Source organism: Palaemon carinicauda, chromosome 18, assembly GCF_036898095.1.
Source record: "Palaemon carinicauda isolate YSFRI2023 chromosome 18, ASM3689809v2, whole genome shotgun sequence".
Classification (NCBI taxonomy): domain Eukaryota; kingdom Metazoa; phylum Arthropoda; class Malacostraca; order Decapoda; family Palaemonidae; genus Palaemon; species Palaemon carinicauda.
The window spans coordinates 26,943,266-26,971,029 of record NC_090742.1 but is presented as its reverse complement, the minus strand read 5'-3'; the positions used below and the strand labels follow the sequence as shown (position 1 = coordinate 26,971,029).

The following is a 27,764-nucleotide window of genomic DNA, read 5'->3' as shown; positions in this document are numbered from 1 at the left end:
TTATACTCGGGGGCCGTTGCAAAGGACCACATACGTAATTCCAGTGAGCTTATTTTAAGGGGTGCTTTTCTGGTCCTGATCTGCTTGTTGTTGTTGTTGTTAACTTCTTGTTATTTATTATACTTATACGTAACTGCAGTCTGACTACAGTGAAACCAGGTAGGAATCAGGGAACGGGAAATACTCTTTAGAAAATCTTCGCGTTCAATTTATCATAGACATTCCGACATTAATAGGTAATTAGCCTTTCGCACCGCATATTGCACGTTTATTGTCAAATCCACATTATTGAAGCCCTTAGACAACAAGAGTTTTCACGATCCTCTCGAAATCCTTGGTGTCTTCAGTGTTCCACATGTCTAGTGGGAGTTTATTACTGTATATAGTCGTGGGGTGGCATATATGAAAGCTCTAGAACCTACAATAATCATATATCTAGTTTCCAGTAATATGAAACCATCCGTAACTATTGTCAACACGATTTGTTCTATGCACATGTAGCAATTCTCTTAGATATTTTGGAGGTCTGGTTCAGATAACTTTACCCTTATGGGTTAGTGTAGATATTTTACACTCAATTCTATCTTTGATAAATGTCCAGAAGGCCGCACCCGTTTTCCAAGTATTTACGACGAAAAACTGCAAAAAACGGCCAGATTGGTGTTGGACATCGCATAGAAACATAAGGAAATGAATAAAAAAGAAACTAATACTTACTCTTACACACAAAATGTGAGCATAAACCTACTACTACAATTATGGGGGACCCCAGTGGGAAGCCGGGTTTTTGGGTGGGGGAAGGAGGAGGAAAGTGATTTTCGGGGCACTACCAAAGCTAATACACTCACCTAACCTAACCTAACCTAACCTAGGGCCCTGTATCCCTACCTAGGCCTACCGGGTGGGGGGGGGACTCTGCCCCCCTCCTACGATCCCCCCTTAAGGCCACAGTGATTTTCAGGGACAAACGTGTAAGACGTCATAGTGGACTAGTTTGTCTGCGGATTATAGTAGTTACAGGGCTCATTTAAGCTAAGAACAAGACACAGTCAACAATAACAACAGACTTAGAAAATTCTGGGAGGAAGACAAGAGTAGCGTGAGTTTGACAGTCGATATTTCGACTTATTGAATTTCACTTAATTATCTCACTTGTATACCACTATTTACATACATTCCTATACATTCTAGTCAAAATACATTGAATATCACTGATATCTTCATGCGGCCCTCTCCTAGACATTGATAAAAAGCCAGTGTAAATCAATTAGTATAGGAGTAAACCTTTCTTGGGATTGGGCACCTTTTATCAGTCTGGCTCCTCGGATTATTACGTTCTGTAATTTCTTGGTATTATTTTACTGTATTACAAGGCAATGTAACCTAGGAAAATAACTACTTTTTCTTATAGAAAAAATTAGCTCTCTTTGATAATGACACTCGTTCCCGTCGCAAATGTATAGTTTCAGAAATATATATATAAGTGATAATACTGTATTATGTAAATTGTAAAATTAACTTCATAACATTTCATTTCAGAAAAAGATAAAAAACATTTGTTCCAACACGGAGTACTTACCACAAACTACTTTCTTAGGAGTATCTGGGATTCTCCTCCCAACTGACCAGAATTTTGTGTAGTTTCCCCTGTCTCCGTTTTCTATAGTCGGTCCCTCTGTAGCGGATGAATACGCGCCCTGAGGCGACCCGGAAGAAAATCGATTTGACTAGTTATAAGAAAGTTTACAGCTGTTCCAACCAACTATCTACAGCCCTATACAATTCATTTAGAATTATGTTTTTTATCTAATATAAAAGACTGGTTAATTGGTAAGTATTAGCCTAGGTGAGAGCTTCGTGCTTACCAAAGTCTTGCATTAAGGCAAGACTATACTAGCCAAAGTCAATAATGTGTATTTATTTGTGTGGCGATTGACTTTTACTTTTGGGGCATGACCGACACGAAACTTTCTTCAATAGTAAGTTATTTAAGTTACGTTAAGTTAAGTGATGTTGGGACATTTTTTAACTTAATTTTTGAACTGTCACCCGACCTCTTACAAACACCCTCATTCACTAAATTAGGTTAGGTTGTGACTAAATTAGGTTAGGTTGTGATTATTTGGATTACGTGGAATACTGATAATTCTGATCTGTGAGTATTTTTTGTACTGCCACTAGTAAACATGAAACAAAAAAAAAAGAATGTCTGATTGTGTGCATTTGTTTATGAGTTTGCAGAGAGCTACAACGGCTGAGCACCTTATAATACTGTACTGTATATTTTCCTTTATTTCAGGTCATGTCATCAGTTGCATAAATGTGGTTGCATAAGGTGTGGAACAGGAAAGCCTCAATACCAGTGAAGAATATTTGTCTACAAAATTCTGTCTCAAGATGCCACAACTATCTCGTAAAAAACACTGCCTATTATTACTGCCAAGGCTCAAATATTTTGCAAGAGGAAAAATTTCTTAAAGCAACATTACTGCGGGGGTTTCAGAGACACCATAGCCTAATACATGGAGTGAATGCTTTTACACGGAAATTTCATAATGGCATTTATAGGTACCAAGGCACTTTGTATTCCCCTTGTTTTAAAGGAAATTTGAGTCATATCACAAATTTTAGCAATAGCCATATAGGTAAGATTCCCTCTTTGAGCATCCATTCAAGTGCATGTCGAAGAGATATCCCCGACTACCTAAAAGGTAATATCAGTGAAGTAGAAAGTGCAGAAGATGATCTTCTAAATGAAATTTTTGAAGATGAAGTAGAAAATGACATGGAAGAAGAGATATTAGAGTTTTTAAATTCTCACCTTTTATTATATGAGGAAACCGAATCTAGTTTTATGTTACCGTGCCTTCTGTGTTCAGCTGATGACCAGGCAACTCGTTCTCAGGAAATCATCATTGATAAAAACTCAGGTAAGGGCTGGAAAGATTATTTTTATACATGAGGACATGATTTCACCGATGAATGCAATTTAGATTTAAGCCTTTAAGAAAATGTCTATTCATTATAAACGTGAATAACATAACCAAGCACTAGTGGTACTCTAACCAGTTGTATATTAGGCAACTTTTCCTAAATATTTATAGGTATGTCATGTTACTAGTCTCCCAGAGGGCAGCAGTCAGTACAGTACCTGTATTAGTTAGTGTGCTGAATGCAATACTAGTAGATTATATTTCATATAAAATATTGCTGTTCCAACACTAAATACAAACCCTTTCACTATTTAAAGGGATTATACTTTCTGCGAAGCTGGAAGACTAGCCATAAGACTTTTGGCAAGGTGTAACTACCCACCTACTAGTTAGCCAGAGGTAGGGGTGGCAGCCGGCTACCCTGCTTACTCAGCCACTAGTGTTGTCTCGTCACTATTGCTTTTGGCTTGGCCGGGTACGGACGTTACTGCTCTCTGCCTCTCTAACTGTTTCCACTTGTCATTTGACTAATTCTTTTTTTTTTTTTTTTTTCTTTTTTGCTTTTTCTTCCACAGGTGTACTTGTTTCTTCTTGCTGTCCATCATGTGGACCTGTCTGGTACCTGAAGGACACTTTTGCCAGACTTTCATGTTCTCTGGCGGGATCAATCCCCATTTTTTCAATATTTAACTTAGCCGGTGATTATAATAGCTGCAACTCTGTTGCTCGACAGAAAACTCTAAGGAAAAAAATCGCCAGCGATCGCTACACAGGTAGGGGGTGTACTTCAACAGCGCCATCTGTCGTCCAGATACCCAGTACTCATTGTAAACAAAGAACTCAATTTTCTCTCTGTCGTGCTACCGGCAAGACCTACTAATTCGCTGTTGCTAACTGGATTTGTTTTCACAACTATTTGGTGAAGTACACTATTCTAGTTTTGAGCTTTCGCTGTGCAGGCTTTCTCTTCAAAAATCCTTACATTCTTTTTTTGATTACGGATTATTTGTTGATGACTTTGGATAGTTTTTGAATTCCCCTTTGACCAATTCAAAATGGCTGACCCTTCACAAGTCCCAAAATTTAGGAAGTGTAATGCTAGGGACTGTCCAAGGCGTCTTCCGAAGGCCTCTATCGGCCCTCACACTGTTTGTTCCAATTGTCGGGATAAAACCTGTCAATTGGAAGATCGATGTGAGGAGTGCGTTGGGCTTTCGGAATTCGATTTTATCGAATTCCAAAAGTATACACGTAGGCTAGAGAGAGATAGAGTTAGGAGAAGTTCCTCTCGTTCTATTGACATTTCCTCTCCTCATGCCCCACAACCTATTCCTTCCCCTGTAGTGGTTGCTCCTAATCCCCCTTCTGGCACTCAGGAACCTTCGATGGCTGATATGATGCGTGCCATCCAAGCTCTGGGTGAGAGAGTTGAGTCCCTGGCTAGTGACCGTAACCAGCTCATGGCGGATGTCAAGGAGCTGAAGTGTAAAAGTGCAGTGGGAAGTGTTAAAGTGAGTGATAGTGTTGTGGATAGTGTTGCGCTTGAGGGTTCGTCTGTTCGTGCCTGTCGTCCTCCTAGTCCGGGACCTCTTGCAAGCTCCCAAGTCCAGGGGAGAAGCAATGTCGTACGACCAATGGGTTCGAGAGGCTTTAATCAGCGAACAGACGTTCCCTCCGTGGTATCGGGCGCATCTTCCCAAGATCGCCCCTGCCGCACAAAGACGAGAGAGCCCATTTATTCCTCGTCTTCGGAAGGTGTTTCTCGCAAGAAACAATGGACCAAGGTCTCACGACCATTTAAGCGCAAGTCGATCCCTTCCGCGCAAGTCCAACGGCCCAGCTGTAGCCACTGGGTCAGTTCGGACTCGCTGCAGTCTTCCGATGACTGCTCACCTCCTAAGAGAGGCAAAGCGGTACCGCCTCAGACAGTTACACCGTCTGTCGCCGCACCTGCTCCTGCAGACCCTAAGTGGTCTTTGCTGCAAGACATGCAGTCCCAATTAACGTCTCTGATGCAGGACTTGCGTGCGGAGAAGGTTGCTGCTGCTCCAGCTAGTACAGCCTCTTGCCTACAACCACCCACACGCTCGGTTGTGCGTCCTGTGGACGCTGAGGCGACCTTCTTGCGCACTCCAGTTGAGAGAGTTCCGCCACCCATGCGTTCCAGTGTGCCCTGCCAGCCGCATGTTGACGTTCAGCGACACACGGAGCCTTCCGTTGACGTTCGTGAGGTACAACAACCGTCAGAGTCGTTTTGTTTTGACGCGGTGCGTCAACCTCCGCAACCCAGTGTGGTTGCCACTGATCACCCACATCAGGCTAGACAGTCTGGAGTAGACGCTGTGCGTCCCCGCGCTGCTATGGTTGTTGCCAGCTCACAGACTGGGCAACAGTTCCATGACGTTGCGTCCGGCTCAGTCACGCATGCACCCGTGCGACCGGACTCAGCTAACCAGCCGTTGCCTACTCCATTGCCGCTTCCTCCTCAATACTCGGATGAGGGACTTTCTGATGATGATGGTGCTGCACACGTAGATGAACCACATTCAGATCTTGACGAGCCTAAGTCTACGCAACCCTCTTTGGACTTTAGGAAGGTTTTAGCACTGTTCAAAGAGATGTTTCCGGACCATTTTGTGTCTGTGGCTCCGCGCTCTCCTCCGTCAGAGTTTGTTTTAGGTATGCCGTCATCCACGCCTGCCTTTACTAGACTCGTCCTCGCACGCTCGTCCAAGAGAACTTTACGAGTGATAGGAGAATGGATGCAGTCCAAAAAGAGTCTAGGGAAGACAGCCTTTACGTTTCCCCCTGCTAGACTCTCTTCTTGATCGAGCGTCTGGTATGCCACGGGAGAAGTTCTCGGCTTGGGAGTTCCTGCCTCTGCCCAGGGCGACTTCTCAAGTCTTGTAGACTCTCTCCGCCGGCTAGCCATGAGACGCTCAAAGATATGTTGGTCATCTTCGGACCTGGACCACCTTTTGAAAGGTATATTTAGAGCCTTCGAGGTCTTCAACTTTTTAGACTGGTGTCTGGGAGCTCTAAGCAGAAAGATCTCTCCGACAGAGAAGGAGACTTCCTTGCTCATCATGTCCTGCATGGACAAGGCCGTACGTGACGGATCTAATGAGCTTGCTGCATCTTTCGTGTCCGGAGTCCTCAAGAAGCGTGAGAACCTTTGCTCTTTCCTGTCAGCTGGAGTGACACCTTGCCAAAGATCCGAACTTCTGTTTGCTCCTCTTTCCAAGTGCCTCTTTCCAGAGGACCTGATTAAGGAGATTGCTGCTTCTTTGATACAGAAGGATACTCACGATCTGGTTGCGTCCTCTGCTCGCAAAGCCACCCCTTTGCCTACCTTGTCAGCTAGACCAAGGATGGACACTCCAGCGTCCCGATTTATTCCGCCCTTTCGTGGCAGAGCCTCCAGCAGAGGAGGTGCTCGTGCCGAAGGGAGACGTGGAAAGAAGAAAGGAACCAAGTCCTTTAAGGGCAGAGTCTGACTGCCAGCTTCTTCAGACAGCAGTGGGAGCCAGACTCAAGAACTTCTGGCAGACCTGGGAGAAGAGAGGCGCAGATGCACAATCTGTGAAGTTGCTCAGAGAGGGGTACAAGATCCCGTTTGTACGAAAACCCCCTCTAGCAACGTCTCCCATCGATCTCTCTCCCAGGTACAGAGAGGAAGACAAGAGACGAGCATTGAAACAGGAAGTGTCTCTCTTACTAGAAAAGGGAGCGGTAATCAAAGTCCCGGACCATCAAACCCCGGGCTTCTACAACCGTCTCTTCTTAGTGTCAAAGAAGACAGGAGGGTGGAGGCCGGTGCTAGACGTCAGTGCGCTGAATGTCTTTGTCACAAAGCAGACGTTCTCCATGGAGACCACAAAGTCCGTTCTAGCAGCGGTCAGAAGGGAAGACTGGATGGTCTCTTTAGACCTAAGGGACGCATACTTCCACGTCCCCGTCCACCCAGACTCCCAACCTTTTCTGAGATTTGTTTACGAAAAGGTTGTCTACCAGTTTCAAGCCCTGTGCTTTGGCCTAAGCACAGCTCCTCTTGTGTTTACGAGGCTGATGAGGAATGTAGCCAAATTCCTTCATTTAGCGGACATCCGAGCCTCCCTCTATTTGGACGACTGGCTTCTAAGAGCTTCTTCCAGTCGTCCAAATAGAGGGAGGCTCTAAAGTGGACTCTAGATCTGACCAAGGAATTGGGTCTCCTTGTCAATTTGGAAAAGTCTCAAGTGGTCCCATCCCAAACTATTGTGTATTTAGGGATGGAGATTCACAGTCTAGCTTTTCGGGCTTTTCCGTCGGCCCCCAGAACAAGCCAAGCCCAGTTATGCATCCAGAACATGCTGAAGAAGGAACGATGTTCAGTCAGGCAGTGGATGAGTCTGATAGGGACCCTATCATCCCTGGAACAGTTCGTGTCGTTAGGAAGACTACACCTCCGTCCTCTTCAATATCACCTAGCTTTTTACCGGAAAAAGGACAAGACGCTAGAAGCGGTCTCGATCCCCATTTCCGAGAAGATGAAGTCTTGCCTGACATGGTGGAAGGACAGTATCAGCCTCAGAGAGGGTCTGCCCCTGGCTGTTCAGACTCCCAACCACGTTCTCTTCTCGGACGCATCGGACATAGGCTGGGGCGCGACATTAGACGGTCGGGAATGCTCGGGAATTTGGAACTCGAGTCAAAGGACAATGCATATCAACTGCAAGGAGCTACTGGCAGTTCAACTGGCCTTGAAAAGCTTCAAGTCTCTCCTTCAAGGCAAAGTGGTGGAGGTGAACTCGGACAACACCACGGCTTTGGCGTACATCTCCAAGCAAGGAGGGACCCACTCTATGACGTTGTACGAGATTGCAAGGGACCTCCTCACCTGGTCAAAAGGTCAAAACATTTCGCTAGTAACGAGGTTCATCCAAGGCAACTTAAATGTCATGGCAGATTGTCTCAGTCGGAAGGGACAAATCATTCCAACAGAATGGACCCTCCACAAGGATGTGTGCAAGAGACTTTGGGCCACATGGGGCCAGCCAACCATAGATCTCTTCGCAACCTCGATGACCAAGAGGCTCCCAATATATTGCTCACCAATCCCGGACCCAGCAGCAGTTCATATAGATGCCTTTCTCCTAGATTGGTCACATCTAGACCTATATGCATTCCCTCCGTTCAAGATTGTCAACAAGGTACTGCAGAAGTTCGCCTCTCACGAAGGGACAAGGTTGACGTTAGTTGCTCCCCTCTGGCCCGCGAGAGAATGGTTCACCGAGGTACTTCGATGGCTAGTGGACGTTCCCAGAACTCTTCCTCTAAGGGTGGACCTTCTATGTCAGCCACACGTAAAGAAGGTACACCCAAGCCTCCACGCCCTTCGTCTGACTGCCTTCAGACTATCGAAAGACTCTCGAGAGCTAGAGGCTTTTCGAAGGAGGCAGCCAGGGCGATTGCTAGAGCAAGGAGGACATCCACCCTTAGAGTCTACCAATCGAAGTGGGAAGTCTTCCGAAACTGGTGCAAGTCAGTATCTGTATCCTCGACCAGTACCTCTGTAACTCAAATAGCTGACTTCCTTTTATACCTGAGGAAAGAACGATCTCTTTCAGCTCCCACTATCAAGGGTTACAGAAGCATGTTGGCATCAGTCTTCCGTCACAGAGGCTTAGATCTTTCCAACAACAAAGATCTACAGGACCTCCTTAAGTCTTTTGAGACCACGAAGGAGCGTCGTTTGGCTACACCTGGTTGGAATTTAGACGTGGTACTAAGATTCCTCATGTCAGAAAGGTTCGAGCCGCTACAATCAGCCTCCCTTAAAGATATCACCTTAAAGACTCTTTTCCTGGTTTGCTTAGCCACAGCTAAAAGAGTCAGTGAGATTCACGCCTTCAGCAGGAACATCGGATTTTCATCTGAAACGGCTACATGTTCTCTACAACTTTGTTTTCTAGCCAAAAACGAGCTACCTTCTCGTCCTTGGCCGAAATCGTTCGATATTCCAAGCCTATCGAATATGGTTGGAAATGAACTAGAAAGAGTCTTATGCCCTGTGAGAGCACTTAAGTTCTATTTAAGACGAACTAAACCTTTACGAGGCCAGTCAGAAGCTTTATGGTGTTCAGTTAAGAAACCATCTTTGCCTATGTCAAAGAACGCTTTATCCTATTTTATCAAACTGTTAATACGAGAAGCTCATTCACATCTGAGTGAGGAAGACCAAGCTTTGCTGAAGGTAAGGACACATGAAGTTAGAGCTGTCGCAACTTCCGTGGCCTTTAAACAAAATAGATCTCCGCGAAGTATAATGGACGCAACCTATTGGAGAAGCAAGTCAGTGTTCGCGTCTTTTTATCTTAAGGATGTCCAGTCTCTTTACGAGGACTGCTACACTCTGGGACCATTCGTAGCAGCGAGTGCAGTAGTGGGTGAGGGCTCAACCACTACAATTCCCTAATTCCATAACCTTTTTAATCTTTCTCTTGAAATGTTTTTATTGTTGTTTTTGGGTTGTCCGGAAGGCTAAGAAGCCTTTCGCATCCTGGTTGATTTGGCGGGTGGTCAAATTCTTTTCTTGAGAAGCGCCTAGATTAGAGGTTTTGACGAGGTCCTGTTGTATGGGTTGCAACCCTTCATACTTCAGATCCTAGGGGTCGCTCAGCATCCTAAGAGGATCGCGAGGCTCCGTAAGGAAGACATACTTAAAAAGGCAGAGTAATTGTTCAAGTCGACTTCCTTACCAGGTACCTATTTATTTTGTTTTTGTTATTTTGATAACTTCTAAAATGAAATAAAAATTCTTAGCTCATAATGATGTAAACATATTTTGCTGGTCTCTACCCACCCCCCTGGGTGTGAATCAGCTATTATAATCACCGGCTAAGTTAAATATTGAAAAATGTTATTTTGATTATAAAATAAATTTTTGAATATACTTACCCGGTGATTATAAATTAAAGGACCCTCCCTTCCTCCCCAATAGAGACGCAGTGGACCGAGGAGAAAATTGAGTTCTTTGTTTACAATGAGTACTGGGTATATGGACGACAGATGGCGCTGTTGAAGTACACCCCCTACCTGTGTAGCGATCGCTGGCGAATTTTTTCCTTAGAGTTTTCTGTCGAGCAACAGAGTTGCAGCTATTATAATCACCGGGTAAGTATATTCAAAAATTTATTTTATAATCAAAATAAAATTTTTGTGTCTGGCCTTCCGAGGACAGCGTTGTATGCAGGATGTCACCTGTGAGCAATTTTGGGAGTGGTCTTCCTCCCAGTGGTTAAGATTTGGGGGATAGCGCAAGAAGTCTAAGATAGATTCTTTGCCTTTGAGGTGTTCCTGGAAATTGAAAAAACCTTGGACTTCTTCCTTGACCCCCCCCTCCCCGATCCCTTGCTTTATTGGGCTCTTCTGGGGAATGGTCGAACAGGAGTGTAGACCAATTAATGCCAGGTCAACCCAGGGTTTGAGGGGCAAAGCTGCTTAACCCCTTCCCTTGGTGGGATCTTTTTCATTTTCTGATGTTTTGCAGATTTGGCTTTCACAGGGTATGTCCAGTCTGCCTTCGAACAAAGTGCTGATGGAGCTTCTACAGCTGGTTGCTGGGAGTAAATGGACTCTGGCCTCCTCAGAGGTAGAAGCTTCTTCACCGAGGAGTGCTGAACGTGGTTTTCAGCACTACCTCCTGCCGCCGACGTTTTTCTTCTTTCACCGCTGCCGAAGACTGCGCTCTTCCTCCTGCTGAGTCCTCTCAGCCTTTGGGAGAGGGGAACTAAGTCCGAGGCACGTTTCACCTGTGGATGGTCACCTATATCATTCTGGAGTGAGGTCCACCCCTGATACTCCATTGCAGAGACCTTCCAGACGTTGCCCTACCTCTCCGCAGACGTCCAGCCCTTCGGAGTATTAGTAAAGTCCCCTGCTAAGGAATACCGCTGACGACGCATCATCACGCCACCTCATCGCCTGCATGCTGTTGATGACAGGAACCCTCGCCACCACAGGAATTGCTACTCCTCCTCATCGAGGGAACATAGTTCTCGCCGCCCTTCTAAACGTTCGCCTTTACCCTTTGTCAGGAGATACCACCCCAACAATCCTGAGTACTGATGATCTTCACGCTCGCCTCACCCTCACTAGACACTTCGCTAGACACTCTCCTGTTCATGATCGTCACTCCTCAGCTTGTGATCGCCACTTCAGTTTGTTGGCGTCACTCTCCAGCTGCTCATCACTTGCCACCTTGTGATTGTCACTTGCTACTTCGTGATCGTAACTCGTCACCTCGTAACCGTCACTCATCACCTCGTGCTTGTCACTTGCCCACTCCTTGCTGTTCAACAGCTCGCGATCGCCAGCGTGTGGTCATCACTTGCCAACTCCTCAGTGTTCGCCAGCTTGTGATCGCTGTTCCCATTCGAGGGGCTACATGCTGATTCACCATCGCTGACCAGCTTGCGATCGCCGCATGGACGAGGATCATCCTTCACGCAAGAACTTGCCAGCTCATTTCTCGCCTTTAACTCACGATCAACACTTTCCTGCTTGTCCGGAGGAGGTTCATCCAGCTAAGTCCCATCGCGGCGGACATCCGGTTTCCTTTCCTGTCATCCATAAGGAGCCTTCAAAGGTGCAGATACCTACAAACTTTACTACTCGCTCTTCCAAGCTATGATCTCCCAGGAGGCGATCTCCATCGCTTAGCCTTTCTAACGAGATTCCTGCGTCAAGGAAGGAACCTGCATGGTTCAACGCCATGGTAAAGGCAGTGTGTAGAGCTGTTTTGGGTGTGGCCCCTCTTCAGACCAGGCAGTAGCAAGTACTCCTAAGATCCCCGCCCAGCCCCATCCACAGCTCCATCCCTGAAAATGTTCCTCTCTTCCTTCAAAAAGATGCAAGGAGCTGTGGGAGGTACAGGTCTTCTCCAGCGCCCAGCAGGACTTCTCGCAAGTCCGGTTGACACCGGTGATTACCACCAAGAAGAAGTGGAGAATGAGGAACCAGACTCCTCTGTGAGACACCTTCCGTCCTCGTACAAGCCGGAAATCAAGATCTCCCCGGGAGTTCTCTGATGTTGACTTTTCATCTGTCGTCGATAGAGGTAGTCTCTCTGGAGATACGCCTCATCTCCAAGGAGACGGAATATCCTATGGTAATTCTTTTGTCAAGAGAAGGACAACCCTCTTCTATTAGGGAGGAGTCCTCCAGACCATCGTTTCTGGAGGAATTCTTTCCAGCTCGAAGAGAGACGAAAGACTTCAGGGTGGTACAACTTCGACAAGAGAGGTCTTGTGGGACCTCCCAGGCACCAATAGAAATATCAGCAAGCGAAGTTCCCTTGGCTTCAATGGTTGACGACCTCGACTCCCTCCAGGCTCCTATGGGTGAGAGTTTGTGGATGAATGATGACCAGCATCACTATGACAACTATCTCTTCAAGGCTGTTAGTCCAAAGTACATGGATGCAGTATAGAAGGAGTTGGAGTACGTCTTCTGGCAGGTCTTGTCCTGTATGAGGGCCATCAGTGGGTCCCTCAAGAGGGCAAGGATACAGTCCTTGACATGTGTACAGTACTCAAGGGTCAAGTGGCATCTTGTCAAAGATAATGGTTGTAACATAAGTCAACAAGGAGAGATATAATGTCTGGCACTTTTTTCCTTTCCCTGTTGGGGTGAAGCAGTCACTCTGTGTATGTGCTGGATCGAATTTTAGAGGCAGATGAACCTCACGGCCGAGTAACTTATCTCTGTAGACAAGTCCTTTAATGAGTTTCTCCCCCATCTTCCCAGATGAGGGGGAAGGAGGATGGAATGTATGCAACCCTTTCCTCATTTTGTTATACATTCACACAATATCCTAATGGATATAGGTTCCTCCATGACTGCCTACAAGTCTCCTGATAGGGCCTAAGCTAAACACCTGCAACATCTCCATGCTCAGGTTGTTATTAGGTTGAGAAAAGTCATCACTTTTGCTATTCCCCAAGACCAGAGTACTGTACATTGATATTTCCTGGGTCAGTAAATCAGCCAGATGGTTTTAGGGACTTCTTCCCTTTCTTAGATGAGTCTCCTAATAAAGGTTGAAGGTTTGTATGACGTGTTGGAAGAAATCATTAACCCTTTCACTCCGTTGGCGTCAGTACATGTCAAAACATGCCTGGTAGTACACACGGTGATGTTGGGCTAACGTCATCTTCATTACTATCATCCTTATAGTTATTATTATTATTATTATTATTATCATCATCATTGTTATAATAATTTCTATAAGCTAGCTACGAAAGAGTATAGCACATGGCTGTATATCACAAAAGTTCACACTTGGGGAATTTTCACTAAAGAATCTCCTCTCCCTAATATTAGCCCCTCCCCCTCCTATCTTCAGCCTAGCAACAAAGTTTTTGGGATTCTAGCCTTTATTTCTGAATACTGTATGGAAGAGGTAGTCTTTTTATGTTTCCATGAAATAATCACATCACTCTCTCTAGCCAATAGCAACATTCCCTACTATAGGTATTACTAAACCCCTCTTTGACAGCCCCAATTGGGAGACTGTCTTCCTACCACCAACCAAATTACTTGTGATTCTAGTCCTTATTCATGATTATTTAAGGTCCATTTTAGTGTATTCACATCCAACCTCATCACCAGCACGAAAATACTTGCGATTCTAGTCCTTATTCATGATAATGTAAGGTCTATTTTACTGTTTTTCTATTTTGCCACAGTGTTCATAATCACAGAAAAAGTATCCATTCCCTCGACTATAAGTCCCACCCACGAGACAAAATCTTACCATTACCAGTAAAGGAAATAGTTGACAGAAGACTAGATTTATCTTTTTTCTTTTATTCATTTTTTATTTCCAACTAACATTTCTACAATATGTATATATATATATATATATATATATATATATATATATATATATATATATATATATATATATATATATATATATATATATATATATATATATATATATATATATATAAATTATTAATATATTTATTATATATATAAAACGAATTTTGAGCGAAGCGGAAAATCTATTTTTGGGTGAGATAGCCATGTCGTCCTAATGGAAGGTTCCTTTAGGTAGCTTCCTAGGGTATATTTGACTACAGTGATATCCCCTGAGAATTTAACTTAAGGTCTCCAGAATTCTAACTCCTGGCACGAATATCCTTAAAGTTTCCTTTTAGGATATCGCATAATATCAGGGGACGTATTCTTGACACGCCACATAGCAATCTGCACCCCGCATAGCGTTTACACTTCGAAGGGGAAAAGTGGCAAATTAAAAGAGGAGCCGTTAATAAAGTTCCCTTCCTCCGTCACTGTTTGAGTACTCAGATGGCACCACAATCACCGCCATCGTTATACCTTGTAGTGTTGAGCCGTATAGATACAGTATTATTGGGAGGGATCCTGCCAAGGCCTTTCATGAAAAGGAGGGCGGGTCCATCAGGACAACATAGCTATCTCACCCAGAAATAGATTTTTCGCTCCGCTCAAAATCTGTTTTTTGGGCTCAGGCCATGTTGTCCTGATGCAAGTTTACCAGAGCATTAATGTATCCGTGCCTTAAGCCTCAAACCAATATTTCCTTGGTCATGTAGACCTAAGAGACCTATGACATTACCGTTATATGTCATTGCTTCAAATCATGAACTATGTTAGTGTTTCCTGCCCCCTACAGGGAAGAGTCATCCTAGACTCAGGAAAAGTCTCAAAGTTTGCATATTTCATATGACCAACCTAGCAACCAAAGGGGCATACAGGTCTCACTATATGCCTTTAGTCAAAGTTTGTATCTTTAAAAACGAACACAGGTTCACGTAAGCCACCGTAGCATCTAAGGTATATCAGCCCAGCTGTATACCACAACAGACAAGTTTATATCTGTATCGAAACAAGGTAAGCCCGTCCAGAAAAAGGTTTGTTTACATTTAGGAACAAAGTTACCTCCGTTGTTCAAAGTAATTATGCAGAATAGTAAGGAATAAAAGTAATGCTCATACATAACTTTATTTATATATGTTTGGGGCAAAATAAGATGCATAAAACAATTAGATATTTATTGTCAAACAATGAATGAAAATTCAGCATACATTTCATAATAGCATAAAAAATGCAAGTGAATAGAATTTATAAACAGAACATACAGGCCAAATCAGAAATACTTGTTTTATCTGAAAACAAAAGTTCATGCCACTCAATTGAAAATTTAATAATTTTCTGATATTTTTCAGAGAAAGTCTGTCTATTTACACTTTTGTAAAAAAACACGGCTAAGTCTATGTTTCCAGCCACAATAACTGTTGCCGGCTGCACTGCCAGTTACAGGTTTTGTGGATGGCAGTCATATCTAGCCGCCTTTGTAGGAGCCCGGCCGGCATCGTAAACAGCCCGGCAAGCGGGGAGATTGTAGAATACCGGCCACAGAGGTTATGCCGGCTTGGCTGTCACTAAGAGACAGAAGTTGAAGGGAAAGGGTCGTATATTTTGCACGGAAAGAAGGCGGCAGGTATGCCTCCTACTGTCGGGTGCAAAACACGGAAACATAGTTTCCTATGCCGGCGCCGTCTTGGGCGGCAAAGGAATAACGATCCCTTAGCCCAAGACATTGCCGGCTATAAGACATGTCTTCTAGTCCACAAGGGAGAAAGGTGGCGGCAACTGTACTACCACTTTCGGTTGTGGACTAGGGAAGCCTGGCTTCCTATGCCGGCAACTGTTTAACCAGCATGGGAATGACTAATCCCCCATCGGTAGAGTTGCTGACAACAAGACTGAATACTTTGAGTTACTGTCGTACTTCCAAGCCGGGATACTCACCGGCAATGAGGATGGACAGAAACACTATCTCAGTCAAGCCAGAGTACACTACTCTATGGCAAGACAAGTTAAGGTTGCCGCCTAATGGCGGCACACAGAGGGAAGGAGGGGTTTATTGTAAATATCTAAAGGAGATGAGTATTGAATTATGCTAGAAAGTTTAGATGTACTATCTCAGATCGAATTAATAAAACAATACAAGATGATTAACGGGGATAACGTTACATACTAAAATGCGTTAGGCTAGCCTAACTCGAGTCGGGATCTCGGCTACGCTATGACCGAGGCCCTATTGTATACTATTGAAATGTTTTAACAGAAGAGGAAATATTACATGTGTAATCTTATTTTCACTAGTATAATTTGCCTAATAGCTAGAATTCATTAAAGATAAATACCGGGGATGTCGTACTACTAATTAAATAAAGTATTTATGGCGTACGACAGCGGTCCAAAATGGCCGCCTCCGTTGCTTGCTTTGCTCCACTAAACGCCTCTAAATTATGCTAATTTAACTGTGAGAAGGGAGCCAAAAATTATACACAGAAAAGATTAAATACTCAACTTTCCAGAGGATGAAGATGCTGGAGATTGCATTGTAATAATCCTTGTAATAGTAACAAAACCGAGAGCAGTTGGGAGATAACACCGTGCTTAATTTGCTACTACAAAAGGAATAGTTTGCCGGGGAGGTACCAGGAGGGGATCCACCAGGTAACCTTGATAACGTCTCCCCTTCAATTTCGCCCCTCTTCCCCCTCAAAGTGGAGTGAAGATTTCTATGTGTCGTATCAAGAAATACGTCCCCTGATATTATGCGATATCCTTAAGAGTTATGTTAAGGATACTTGTGCCAGGAGTTAGAATTTGGAGACCTGTGGTCAATTCTCTGGGAGTATCACTGTATCCAAATATCCCTTAGAAAGCTGCCTAAAGGAACCCTCCATCAGGACGACATGGCTGAGCCCAAAAGAAGGAAAAAATATATATATACATATATATATATATATATATATATATATATATATATATATATATATATATATATATATATATATATATATATATATATATATATATATATATAAAATTCTCTCTCTCTCTCTCTCTCTCTCTCTCTCTCTCTCTCTCTCTCTCTCTCTCTCTCTCTCTCTCTCTCTCTCTCTCTCTCTCTCTCTTTATTTTTGGGCATCAACTTGTTGACTACTTTGGCTTGTTTGATTATAGTTTGACTGCTTCTTTGGATGTGGCTGTTTAGGATGGATGGTAAGCCAAATCAACCCGTACAAATTTTGACGCCATCATCCTCTGGCAGACCCCATTAGATGCCGATTTAGTCCGTTAAGAGTTGAGCTCCAGTGTCCTGGTTTTAAGTCCCCCATATTTGCGGATAATGGGTAACGCCAGGCATTGGAGTTGTCAGTGGGAGGGGCTAACTACCCCCACTGACCAGTGTACGCCCACCTAAAGAGAGACAGCCCCTTTCTAATAGAGGACTGGTCCCCGCCAGGCCTCTTCTCGTGTTGGGCCACATGCGATAGGAGGACTGACATCCTCCGATAAGAGGTGGATAACCCAGCTTGCTTCTTTTTCAACACAGAGTAACCCCTTTGCTGACAAAGTGGAAAATTTAAAGGACCATTCTTTGGATGCTTAAAAACCAGATAATTTGGGTAACATAGGGAATTTACGAATTATTCATGTCACTCGAATTCCTATAGAAAGTAATTATAAAACATTTAAGCGTTATGGTAGTATCAAAGAAATCCGAATTAGACTTGAAAATGACAAGTGGGATTCATGGATATCATTTGATATTCATGATGAAGCATTGGATGCAATCAGAGATGTTATGAATATTAAAATCAATAATTTGAATATTAAGGGTGCTCTTTGTGATGGGGTACCTAGGGATTTAGATGTCTACAAACCTGCAGAATGGATTGACAATGATATAGAGGTGATTGTACCCTCCAAGAGAAAACCAAAACCACAAAAGTGGCTTATTGCTCAGTCAAAAGGTAGTACAGGAAATTATTTTAAAATATTTCTTCAAAAGAAAGTAGGCAGCATTGCACCGGGAGATACTTCTCGTTTTGGAAAGAACAGTTGTTCCGTAACTGGAATACAAACTTACGTTATTTATTTAGGGGTAATACTTTCGGCGAAGCTGAAATGACGTGCCATTAAATATATATATATATATATATATATATATATATATATATATATATAAATAAATAAATAAATAAATATACACACACACACACACACACACACACACATATATATATATATATATATATATATATATATATATATATATATATATATATATATATATATACATATATATTTATATATATATATATATATATATATATATATATATATATATATATATATATATATATATATATATATATATATATATACTGTATATATGTATATACTGTATATATATTATATCTTAGACAGTATATTATATTATATATATATATATATATATATATATATATATATATATATATATATATATACATATATATATAATATATATATATATATATATATATATATATATATATATATATATATATATATATATATATATATATATATATACTGTATATATATTATATCTTAGACAGTATATTATATATATATATATATATATATATATATATATATATATATATATATATATATATATATATATATATATATATATATATATATATATATATATATATATATATATATATATATATATATATATATTGTGCTGTGTGTGTGATAACGTATATGGCAGGTTCTCAAGACACTTGCTCAAGGCCGGGGAACCTTCTCTTCCGACCTCTCCCAACCTTGTCCATTGGACTTCTGCCATCGATTCGCCCGCCCCTGCAGGGGAATCGTCATCGGTTAGACCCTCCTTGTTCAACTGTTGTCTTCTCCTTTCCCTCTTAAAGGGGAACATATGGATGATTGAGGGAAGGTAGTGTGGCTTTTCAGAGCTTGACTTCGGTCTTTCTCTTAAGGCCTTTCATGGGCTTCCGACAGTATACTGACTGGGTTTTTCCAGAGGGTGGGAACGGATTAATTTTTTTTAGTTTTATATGGGAAAAATTCATCTGAAACATGAGCAAATAGACGCACGAGCTTGGTCCCGGAACGCATTTAACTTGTATCTCAAAGTATTACTTTATATTCATTAAAGTTCAACAGATCTCGTGTGTAAATGAAGCTAATTTTTAAGATTGATTTTTGACTGTCAGCTAACATGGGGTTCTCACTTAAAGGCATTAAAAACTAAATGTCTTGAGGCTCTTGAGTCTTTTAAAAGTATTGTCCCATACATCATGGAGCTAGACCGCAATACTATTTTAAAATTATACGAGGTCCTGATTTTTTCAAAAATTAGTTATGGGTGTGAAATATACTTCTCAGAGCCACCCCAAACCGATTAAAGATATTAGATTCATTGTATCATGCTGGTGTTACATTGTCCACTGGAGCGTTTAGAAATTTGCCAAACCCAAGTCTCCTTATTAATGCTGGAGAATTACCTTTAGACCTTTACCGAAAGTCTTCTATTGTTCAGTATTGTGTTAGGTTGCAAAGACTTTCTAATTCACTTTAGCCTGTCAGACTGTAAGCCTTGTAAAGCACACATCATACTTTGAGTTGCACCCAAAATCACCGCAACCTTATGGTTTTCGGGTTAAACAATTGATAGACAGTCTTGAAATAATTAGAAGTAAAGTGCTTCCATTTACGGTATGCAAGGAGTCTCCTTCAAGCTTTAGAAGTTTTGAATTCCAATAACACTTTAGTTTTAAAGATTTTAGAATGGCTTTTTATTTTTGGACTGAGAGGTAGAAGAGTTCAATTTTGGTGGGTTCCAGCACATGTAGGTGTGTCTGGAAACAAGAAAGGGCATCCCATTCATGGTGATGATTGTTTACCCAACATTAAGAATTTGATTCCCAATAATTGGCAGTAGCATCGGGGTAGTTTAGTTATAAATAAGATGCAAGAAATAACGAATGTTATATCCCTGTGGAAGTATATGATGATGCCCCGAAAGCGGGAGACTACTCTTTGTCGTTTCCGCATTGGTCACACTCAGTTGACACATGAATTTCTGCTTACTGGACTATACCAGCCATATTGTGACGACTGTTTCGTACGATTGACAGTCGAGCATTTGTTGACCGAATGACCCACTTATAGTTGCCAGAGAAATAGATATCTGTTTGAGGCTCAAGATGAGGATGGCAGGTTCGTCCTTGCCAAGATTCTTTGCCTTGATATGTCCTACCATGCTAGTGATATTTTTAGCTTTATTTCAGAAGCTGGTCTTCTGAAAGCTATTTAACTTTTAAAAAGACATCTTTGCTGTTATGGTTTCAATTGAATATTCTTTTACTCTATTTTCAATAAACAATATCGGCATCAATGACCTTAATGTCAGGAGGCCAGAAAATCTCAAATTAATCAATCAGTCAATCACAGCTTGTATAGCTCGCAGACCTTGCATAGCAAGGTGAGCGATGTGTTAGGGTTTCCTTCATTTTGTGCCTCACACACAAAAGAGGAATCCGGGGGCAAAGCCAAAAGGCCAGAATGGCAGGGAAGTCCACCCTCCTAAGGGATGAGTCATACCCATATAAATAGCGTAGTGTTTGTATTCTATTTACGGAAGAAAAAGTAAATTTTAAAACAATGTGTTTTTTCTAACGATACAAACCTTCAGCTATTTATTCAAAGTTGCCTGCCAACCCAGCCCCCCTTGAAGTCCTACCATTAAGCAAAGTGAAGTATAATCACTGGTGTGTGAGCGAGAGGAGTTAGTTACTCCTCCCCCCCTTCCCCCCGTTAACTAGCAGCATGGGTGGTTAACCCTCGCTTATTTTCTAATGGCTCGTTCTTTCAGTTTTGCCAAAAGTAATATCCATATAAATAGCTAAAGGTTTATATCCTTTAGGAAAAATACAAAATGTTTCCAAATTTGCCATTTTATGTTGACAGTGGTACTAATAGATTGGGTGTGTGCATGTATTGTTCCGCTATACAAAGGTAAGGGAGATATGCATGAGTGTTGTAATTCTAGGGGTATTAGTTTGTTGAGTGTGATTGGAAAAGCATATGGTAGAGTGTTGATTAATAGGATTAAGGATAAAACAAAGGATGCAATCTTAGAAGTGCAGGGTGGTTTTAGGAGATGTAGGGTATGTATGGATCAGATTTTTATTGTTGACAGATTTGCAAGAAATATCTAGCAATAGGTAAGGAGGTGTATGTTGCATTTATGGATCTGGAGAAACCTTATGATAAGAGTTTATAGGGAAGCAATGTGAAATGTGATGAGGCTATATGGAATTGGTGTAAGGTCGTTCCAAGCAGTGAAGAGTTAATATAAAGGCAGTAAAGCATGTGTTAGGATAAGAAAGGAAGTGAAAGTGGTTTCCAGTGAGAGTGGTGCTGAGATAGGGATGTGTGATGTTGCCATGGTTGTTCAATTTGTTTGTTGATGGATTTGTAAGAGAGGTGAATGCTTGAGTGCTTGGTCGAGGAATGAAACGGGTAGATGAGAGTGATCATGAGTGTGAGGTGAATCAATTTTTGTTTGGGAATGATACTATATTGGTTGCAGACTTGGAGGAGAAGCTGGAAGTTTGGAAGTGTATGTGACAGATGAAAGCTGAGAGTTAATGTGGGTAAGAGCAAGGTTATGAGATGCACAAGAAGGAAGGGTGGTGCCAGACCGAATGTCATGTTGAGTGGAGACTTGCTTGAGGAAGTAGATCAGTTTGAGTACTTAAAGTCTGTTGTTGCTGCAAATGGAGGAGTGGAAGCAGATGTACGTGAATGAGGGATGTAAAGTGTTGGGGCCAGTGAAGGGAGTGGTAAAGAATAGAGGGTTAGAAATGAATGTAAAGAGAGTTTTGCATGCAAAGTGATTGTACCAACTGTGATGTATGGATCAGAGTTGTGGGGGATGAAAGTGACTTAGGAACAGAAATTGAATGTATTTGAGATGAAGTGTCTGAGGAGTACGGATGGTGTATCTTGAGTAGATAGGGTTAGGAACGAAGTAGAGAGGGTGAGAACGGGTGTAATAAATAAGTTAGCAGCTAGGATGGATATAAATGTATTGAGGTGGTTTTGCTATGTAGAGAGAATGGAAAATGGCTGTCTGCTGAAGAGGTGATGAATGCAAGAGTTGATGATTGAAGTACAAGAGGAAGGCCAAGGTTTGGGTGGATGGATGGAGTGAAGAAAACTTTGGATGATAGGAGGATGTGATAGAGGCAAAATAGCATGCTAGAAATAGGAATTAATCATGAGTGAGTGTGATTCAGCTCTTAAAGGCCTTGCTGCTTTCTCCAGTCACCTTAGTGACTGCTGAGGTAGCAGCAGTAGGGGATTCAGCATATGAAGTTTTATTGTGGTAGAAAATGGGGGGGAAGGGGGGGGGATGAATCCCTCGTCAGGCCGGGAGAAATGAAAAGAAAAATCCCTCATTGTTCTTTTTTTTTTATGTTGGCTATCCCCTAAAATTTGGGGGAGTGCCATGGGTAGATAGATACAAACTTGAGACTTTTAAGATGCACTGCCTGTCTCAATCACCCTGCAAGTGCTAGGTTAAGGTTAAAGTGAAGATTACGCTACTTGGTGTGTGGTCGGAGCCTACCCACCACCTGCCAGTTACTACTACTAACTACCACTACCTCGTTGAAAATTTAAATGTCCATTTACAGCTTTGCTGACGTCATACTCCTAATAAAGGTTTGAGGTTTGTATTATTATTATCATAACTACAAGCTAAGCTACAACCCTAGTCTGAAGAGCAGGATGCTATAAGCCCAGGGGCTCCAACAGGGAAAATAGCCTAGTGAGGAAAGGAAATAAGAAAATGAAGAGCAACAGATAATGAATGTAAACTCTTTTAAGATCAGTAACAACATTAATATAGATCTCTCATATATAAACAAGGAAGAGAGACTTATGTCTGCCCGTTCAGCATGAAAACATTCGGTACAAGTTTGAACCTTTGAAGTTCCACTATTTCAACTGCCTGATTAGGAAGGTCATTCCACAATCTAGCCAGATGGAATAAAACTTCTAGAATAATGATTAGTATTGTGCCTTATGATGGGGAAGGCAAGACTGTTAGAATTACCTGCATACCTAGTACTAAGTACAGAATGGTACAGTCTGAGAAGATGTGAATGCAAAGGAGGGTCAGGATTATGGAAAATCTTATGCAACATGCATAAATACAAATTGACTTAAAATTTGTGGTATTCTTTTCAATTTTATCCCTTATATACTCTAATTTTCAGATTTTATGTAGTATGATTATTCCATTGTTAATGAATTTATCTTATTACTAATTACTATTTTTATTTTATGGTTTCAGGTTATTTTGTTTGCCCCTGGTGTTGCCAAGCAGGGCCATGGGAAGAGCTCAGACATATACTTGACAAACGAGAGGATACTATTACCGTCCGTCAGTTATCTACATACCTTGAGGCTTCATCTCCAATTTCAGAAGTAGACTGTGACATTTTACAAAGATCTCCATTTCAGGTATTTACACAGAGCTATGATTTATCCTTTGAATCTCATTTGACATTTGTTTATACACAGGTACAAGCCATCATCCTTTAGGTAGGGACATGTTTCAGCACGAAAGCTGGATTGCCGTTGAATTGTTTAATGAGCAGTTAAGATATAGGAGGGAGTAAGGGTGAGGAGCCTGCTCCCTTACCTATCAAAGTCTCTCCACTTATGATTTGGCTGCATCAAGTACGTAAATACTGATGCACCCATAAGGATACTTTTCATTTTCTTTTTCTTTCAGGGAGGGTATAATGGCTTTTGACTGTTATACAGTAATGTGAAGCAGACAGAGCTTTGCTTCTTTCTTCTGCTCATTGGGTACATCTGCATTTGCTACTCCTGTGCTTACTTCACTGGCTTGTTCCTGGTCAGTGTGTGATAGGAGCAAGCAGTCCTCGGATCCAAGTCAGCTGATTTTCAGGTTCTGGTGGCGTGTGGGGTCTCCCCTTGTTGGCCGTACCCCATTGAAGGTTGGAGGTTCTTCTCTGTTTGTGCTATCGCTGACAACAATTAGATGTAAGTGGGTTAAGGCCTTCTTAGGTCTTTCAGGTAGGCTCCCCAATGCCAGTGTCAAGGGCGTATCAGTGAGTCCCAAGTGTCATTGTTGGTGATGTCCCTGGGGGTTCCCCCTTCCTAGGGGTCCCGGGGCTGAAGGACATGTTCTCCCATCACGGAGGGGGGTGGGATTCCATGTGCATCCTCCAGACCCGATCACCCCTTCCTCACTTTCCCTGAGCTCCATCCTGACCCTTTTACCTGGGTGTTTCAGTCTTCCACTTCCCTGTAAGTGTGACTTCCCTCTCTGTAACAGTGTTCCCAAGTGCTGTGGTTCCTGTAGGAGTAACCCATGTGGTTCTTCCAGTGGGGGAACATCATTGTTTGGGTTTTCAGACTTGGACTTTTTTCCTTGCAGAGCCTGAAGAGAGGGTTGAAAAGAGTAAGAAACGTGTGTGCTCTTCCTCGTTGTCCTCTTTGTCTTCCAACTCTATCATTTAATGTAAGATGAAGAAGTCAAGGAAAGCTTGTCACCTGTAGTCACAGGAAAGGACTCCTCATCACAGCCTCAACCTTCTGCCCCATAGGGCAGGGTGCAGGTCCCTGGGTAACCCAGTAGCCAAGCCTGACTCTATTACTACCCAGTACATGGATAACATCCCTCTATTTTGGCCCCCCTCTGGGCAAAGGCCCTGGGGTGAGTCTTGGGTTCCCTGATAGTTGATCAAATGGGAGATATTCAGATCATCATCTGAGTCTCAAAGTTCTGTCTCGGGGCACATGCTGGATTTCATCAATTTGCTGGTGAGCAGTACTAATTTCTTTCAATATTGGAGATAAGCGGGTTTGTGGTTGGTGGCACCCGAGGAAAGTTGGTTAAGGGCACCACTGCCTTCCTCTCAAATTTCTGAAAAATAGAAAAATCTTGCTTCACCACTCTCAGTAGCTTGAGGTTTAGATAAGTCAGGATTATTTGTGGTCTGTGCAGGCATAGGAAGAGTGGTTGTAGCTAATTTATTTCATTTAGGCGAAGCATTATTTAAACCTGAACAAGTCGGAGCTCGTGAAATAGTGGCCATGTGATTTCCAACTGAAGTTGGAATTGCAGTATATTCAGGAGGCGCATCAGTGCAAATACGCACTTGGGCAGCAGCATAATCAGGGCATGCACCTGTGTGAGTATGCAAAGGGATAGTGGCGTGTTCAGGTTGCGCGTAAACGCGATCATGCGCAGGGATGGCAGGACATCCTGTGACGTTCAGGATGTAGGTGTTGAGGCATGTTTACATGTCTGGCTGAAACACGGGGAGCTGAATTATTGGTAGAAACTGTAATTACTTTCATCTTCTGAAAGGATTGTTGAGAAGGATAATTAGAATCTGCACTCGGGCAAATTAGCCAAACCTGTAAATTAGGATCCAGTTTGGGCATAATTGTGGATGTCTGGATTCTGCCTGAAAAAGGGATGGCATTTTGTTGGGCGAGCCAAGAGGATCTTTCTCTGGCGAAGAATTAAGTAGTGGACCTCTAGATGTATGAGGCAAGTTGGACTCGTTATGAGTACGAGCCGCAAAATGATATGCACCTTCCAAGAGGGCAGCCTCCATACGGGGAGAGATGGCATTATCATTCGCCATGTTTTCTCGATTGGGAGTGAGGATATATTTTCATTACTATAATTGGAGAGTCCTCCAAATGAGATAAATATCCCTGGTTAGTAATGATATTATTATTGTTATTATTACTAGCTAAGCTACAACCCTAGTTGGAAAAGCAAGATGCTATAAACCCAGGAGCTCCAACAGGGAAAAATAGCCCAGTGATGAAAAGAAATAAGGAAATAAATAAATGATATGAGAAATAATGAACAATTATTTAAAAATTCAATAATAATGCTAAGAAACAACCCACCCACTCCCAACTGTTTGAGTCTATAAACAAGGGCCTCATGATTAATGCGGTCAAAAACAGCACTAAAATCAATATGTTATTTTCATTAGTAAAATAAATTTTTGAATATACTTACCCGATAATCATGTAGCTGTCAACTCCGTTGCCCGACAGAAATCTAAGGAGGGATACGCCAGCTATCACAATACTAGAAGGGGGTGTACTTACCAGCGCCACCTGTGGCCAGGTACTATAGTACTTCTTGTTGACACCTCCTCAATTATTCCTCGGTCCCACTGGTTCTCTATGGGGAGGAAGGGAGGGTCAATTAAATCATGATTATCGGGTAAGTATATTCAAAAATTTATTTTACTAATGAAAATAACATTTTTCAATATTAAACTTACCCGATAATCATGTAGCTGATTCACACCCAGGGGGGTGGGTGAAAACCAGTGTACAAGATTAAAGGATAGCTAAGTATCCCAAATTTCATATAACAGTTATCTCAAATAACAATGAAATAATAAGTACCTGGTAAGGAAGTCGAATTGAACCGTTACTCTGCCTCTTTTTTAAGTTCGTCTTCCTTACTGAGCGCAGCGTTCCTCTTGGAGGCTGAATCAACCCAAAGGTGCTAAAGTATATAGGGTTGCAACCCCTACTAAAGGACCTCTACACAACCTCTAACCCAGGCGCTTCTCAAGAATGAATTGACCACCCGCCAAATCAAAAGGATGCGGAAGGCTTCTTAGCCTACCGTAACAACCATAAAAACAACAATAAAAGCATTCAAGAGAAAGGTTAAAAAAGGTTATGGGATTAAGGGAATGTAGTGGCTGAGCCCTCACCTACTACTGCACTCGCTGCTACGAATGGTCCCAGGGTGTAGCAGTTCTCGTAAAGAGACTGGACATCTTTCAGATAAAATGATGCAAACACTGACTTGCTCCTCCAATAGGTTGCATCCATTATGCTCTGCAGAGAACGGTTTTTATTAAAGGCCATCGAAGTAGCTACGGCTCTTACTTCGTGGGTCCTTACCTTCAGCAATGCAAGGTCTTCCTCCTTTAAGTGAGAATGTGCTTCTCTGATCAGAAGCCTTATATAATACGAAAGCCCATTCTTGGACATGGGTCTCGAGGGTTTCCTGATAGCACACCATAAGGCTTCTGACTGTCCTCGGAGAGGTTTAGACCTCTTGAGATAATATTTGAGAGCTCTGACAGGGCAAAGAACTCTCTCTAGTTCGTTACCTACCATGTTGGAGAGGCTAGGTATCTCGAACGATTTAGGCCAAGGACGTGAAGGAAGCTCGTTCTTTGCTAGGAATCCAAGCTGAAAAGAACATGTAGCCGATTCGGTTGTGAAACCAATGTTCTTGCTGAAGGCATGAACCTCACTGACTCTCTTAGCTGTTGCAAGGCAAACGAGAAAAAGAGTCTTGAGGGTAAGGTCCTTGAATGAAGCTGACTGGAGAGGTTCGAACCTAGATGTCATAAGGAACCTTAAGACTACGTCTAGATTCCAGCCTGGAGTGGAAAGACGACGATCTTTAGACGTCTCAAAAGACTTAAGAATGTCTTGAAGGTCCTTGTTGGAAGACAGGTCCAAACCTCTGTGGCGGAGAACTGAGGCCAACATACTCCTATATCCTTTAATCGTAGGAGCTGAAAGGGATCTCTCATTCCTAAGATGAAGAAGGAAGTCAGCTATTTGGGTCACAGAGGTATTGGTAGAGGATATCGAATTGGCTCTACACCAGCTTCGGAAGACCTCCCACTTAGACTGGTAGACTCTACGAGTGGAAACCCTTCTTGCTCTGGCAATCGCACTGGCTGCCTCCTTCGAAAAGCCTCGAGCTCTAGCGAATCTTTCGACAGTCTGAAGGCAGTCAGCCGAAGAGCGTGGAGGTTTGGGTGCAACCTGTCTACGTGAGGTTGACGTAGAAGGTCCACTCTTAGAGGTAGA

The 27,764-nt window shown here is 42.4% G+C and overlaps 1 protein-coding gene across 2 annotated transcripts in view; it reads left to right on the top strand.

The window, feature by feature from the left end:
* Window positions 1–14: 14 nt before the first annotated feature.
* The window catches only part of mtDNA-helicase (mitochondrial DNA helicase), a 126,846-nt gene continuing 99,096 nt past the window's right edge, over window positions 15–27,764 (top strand). The window contains exons 1-3 of one of the 2 annotated variants that reach the window (XM_068392179.1): window positions 15–159; window positions 2,300–2,930; window positions 23,206–23,375. In XM_068392179.1, coding sequence (XP_068248280.1) covers window positions 2,321–2,930; window positions 23,206–23,375 — 780 coding nt within the window. In that variant the 5' untranslated portion in view covers window positions 15–159; window positions 2,300–2,320. Of the gene's footprint in view, window positions 160–1,691; window positions 1,831–2,299; window positions 2,931–23,205; window positions 23,376–27,764 lie in introns of those variants that run through there. The other variant, XM_068392180.1, reaches the window with a different exon arrangement.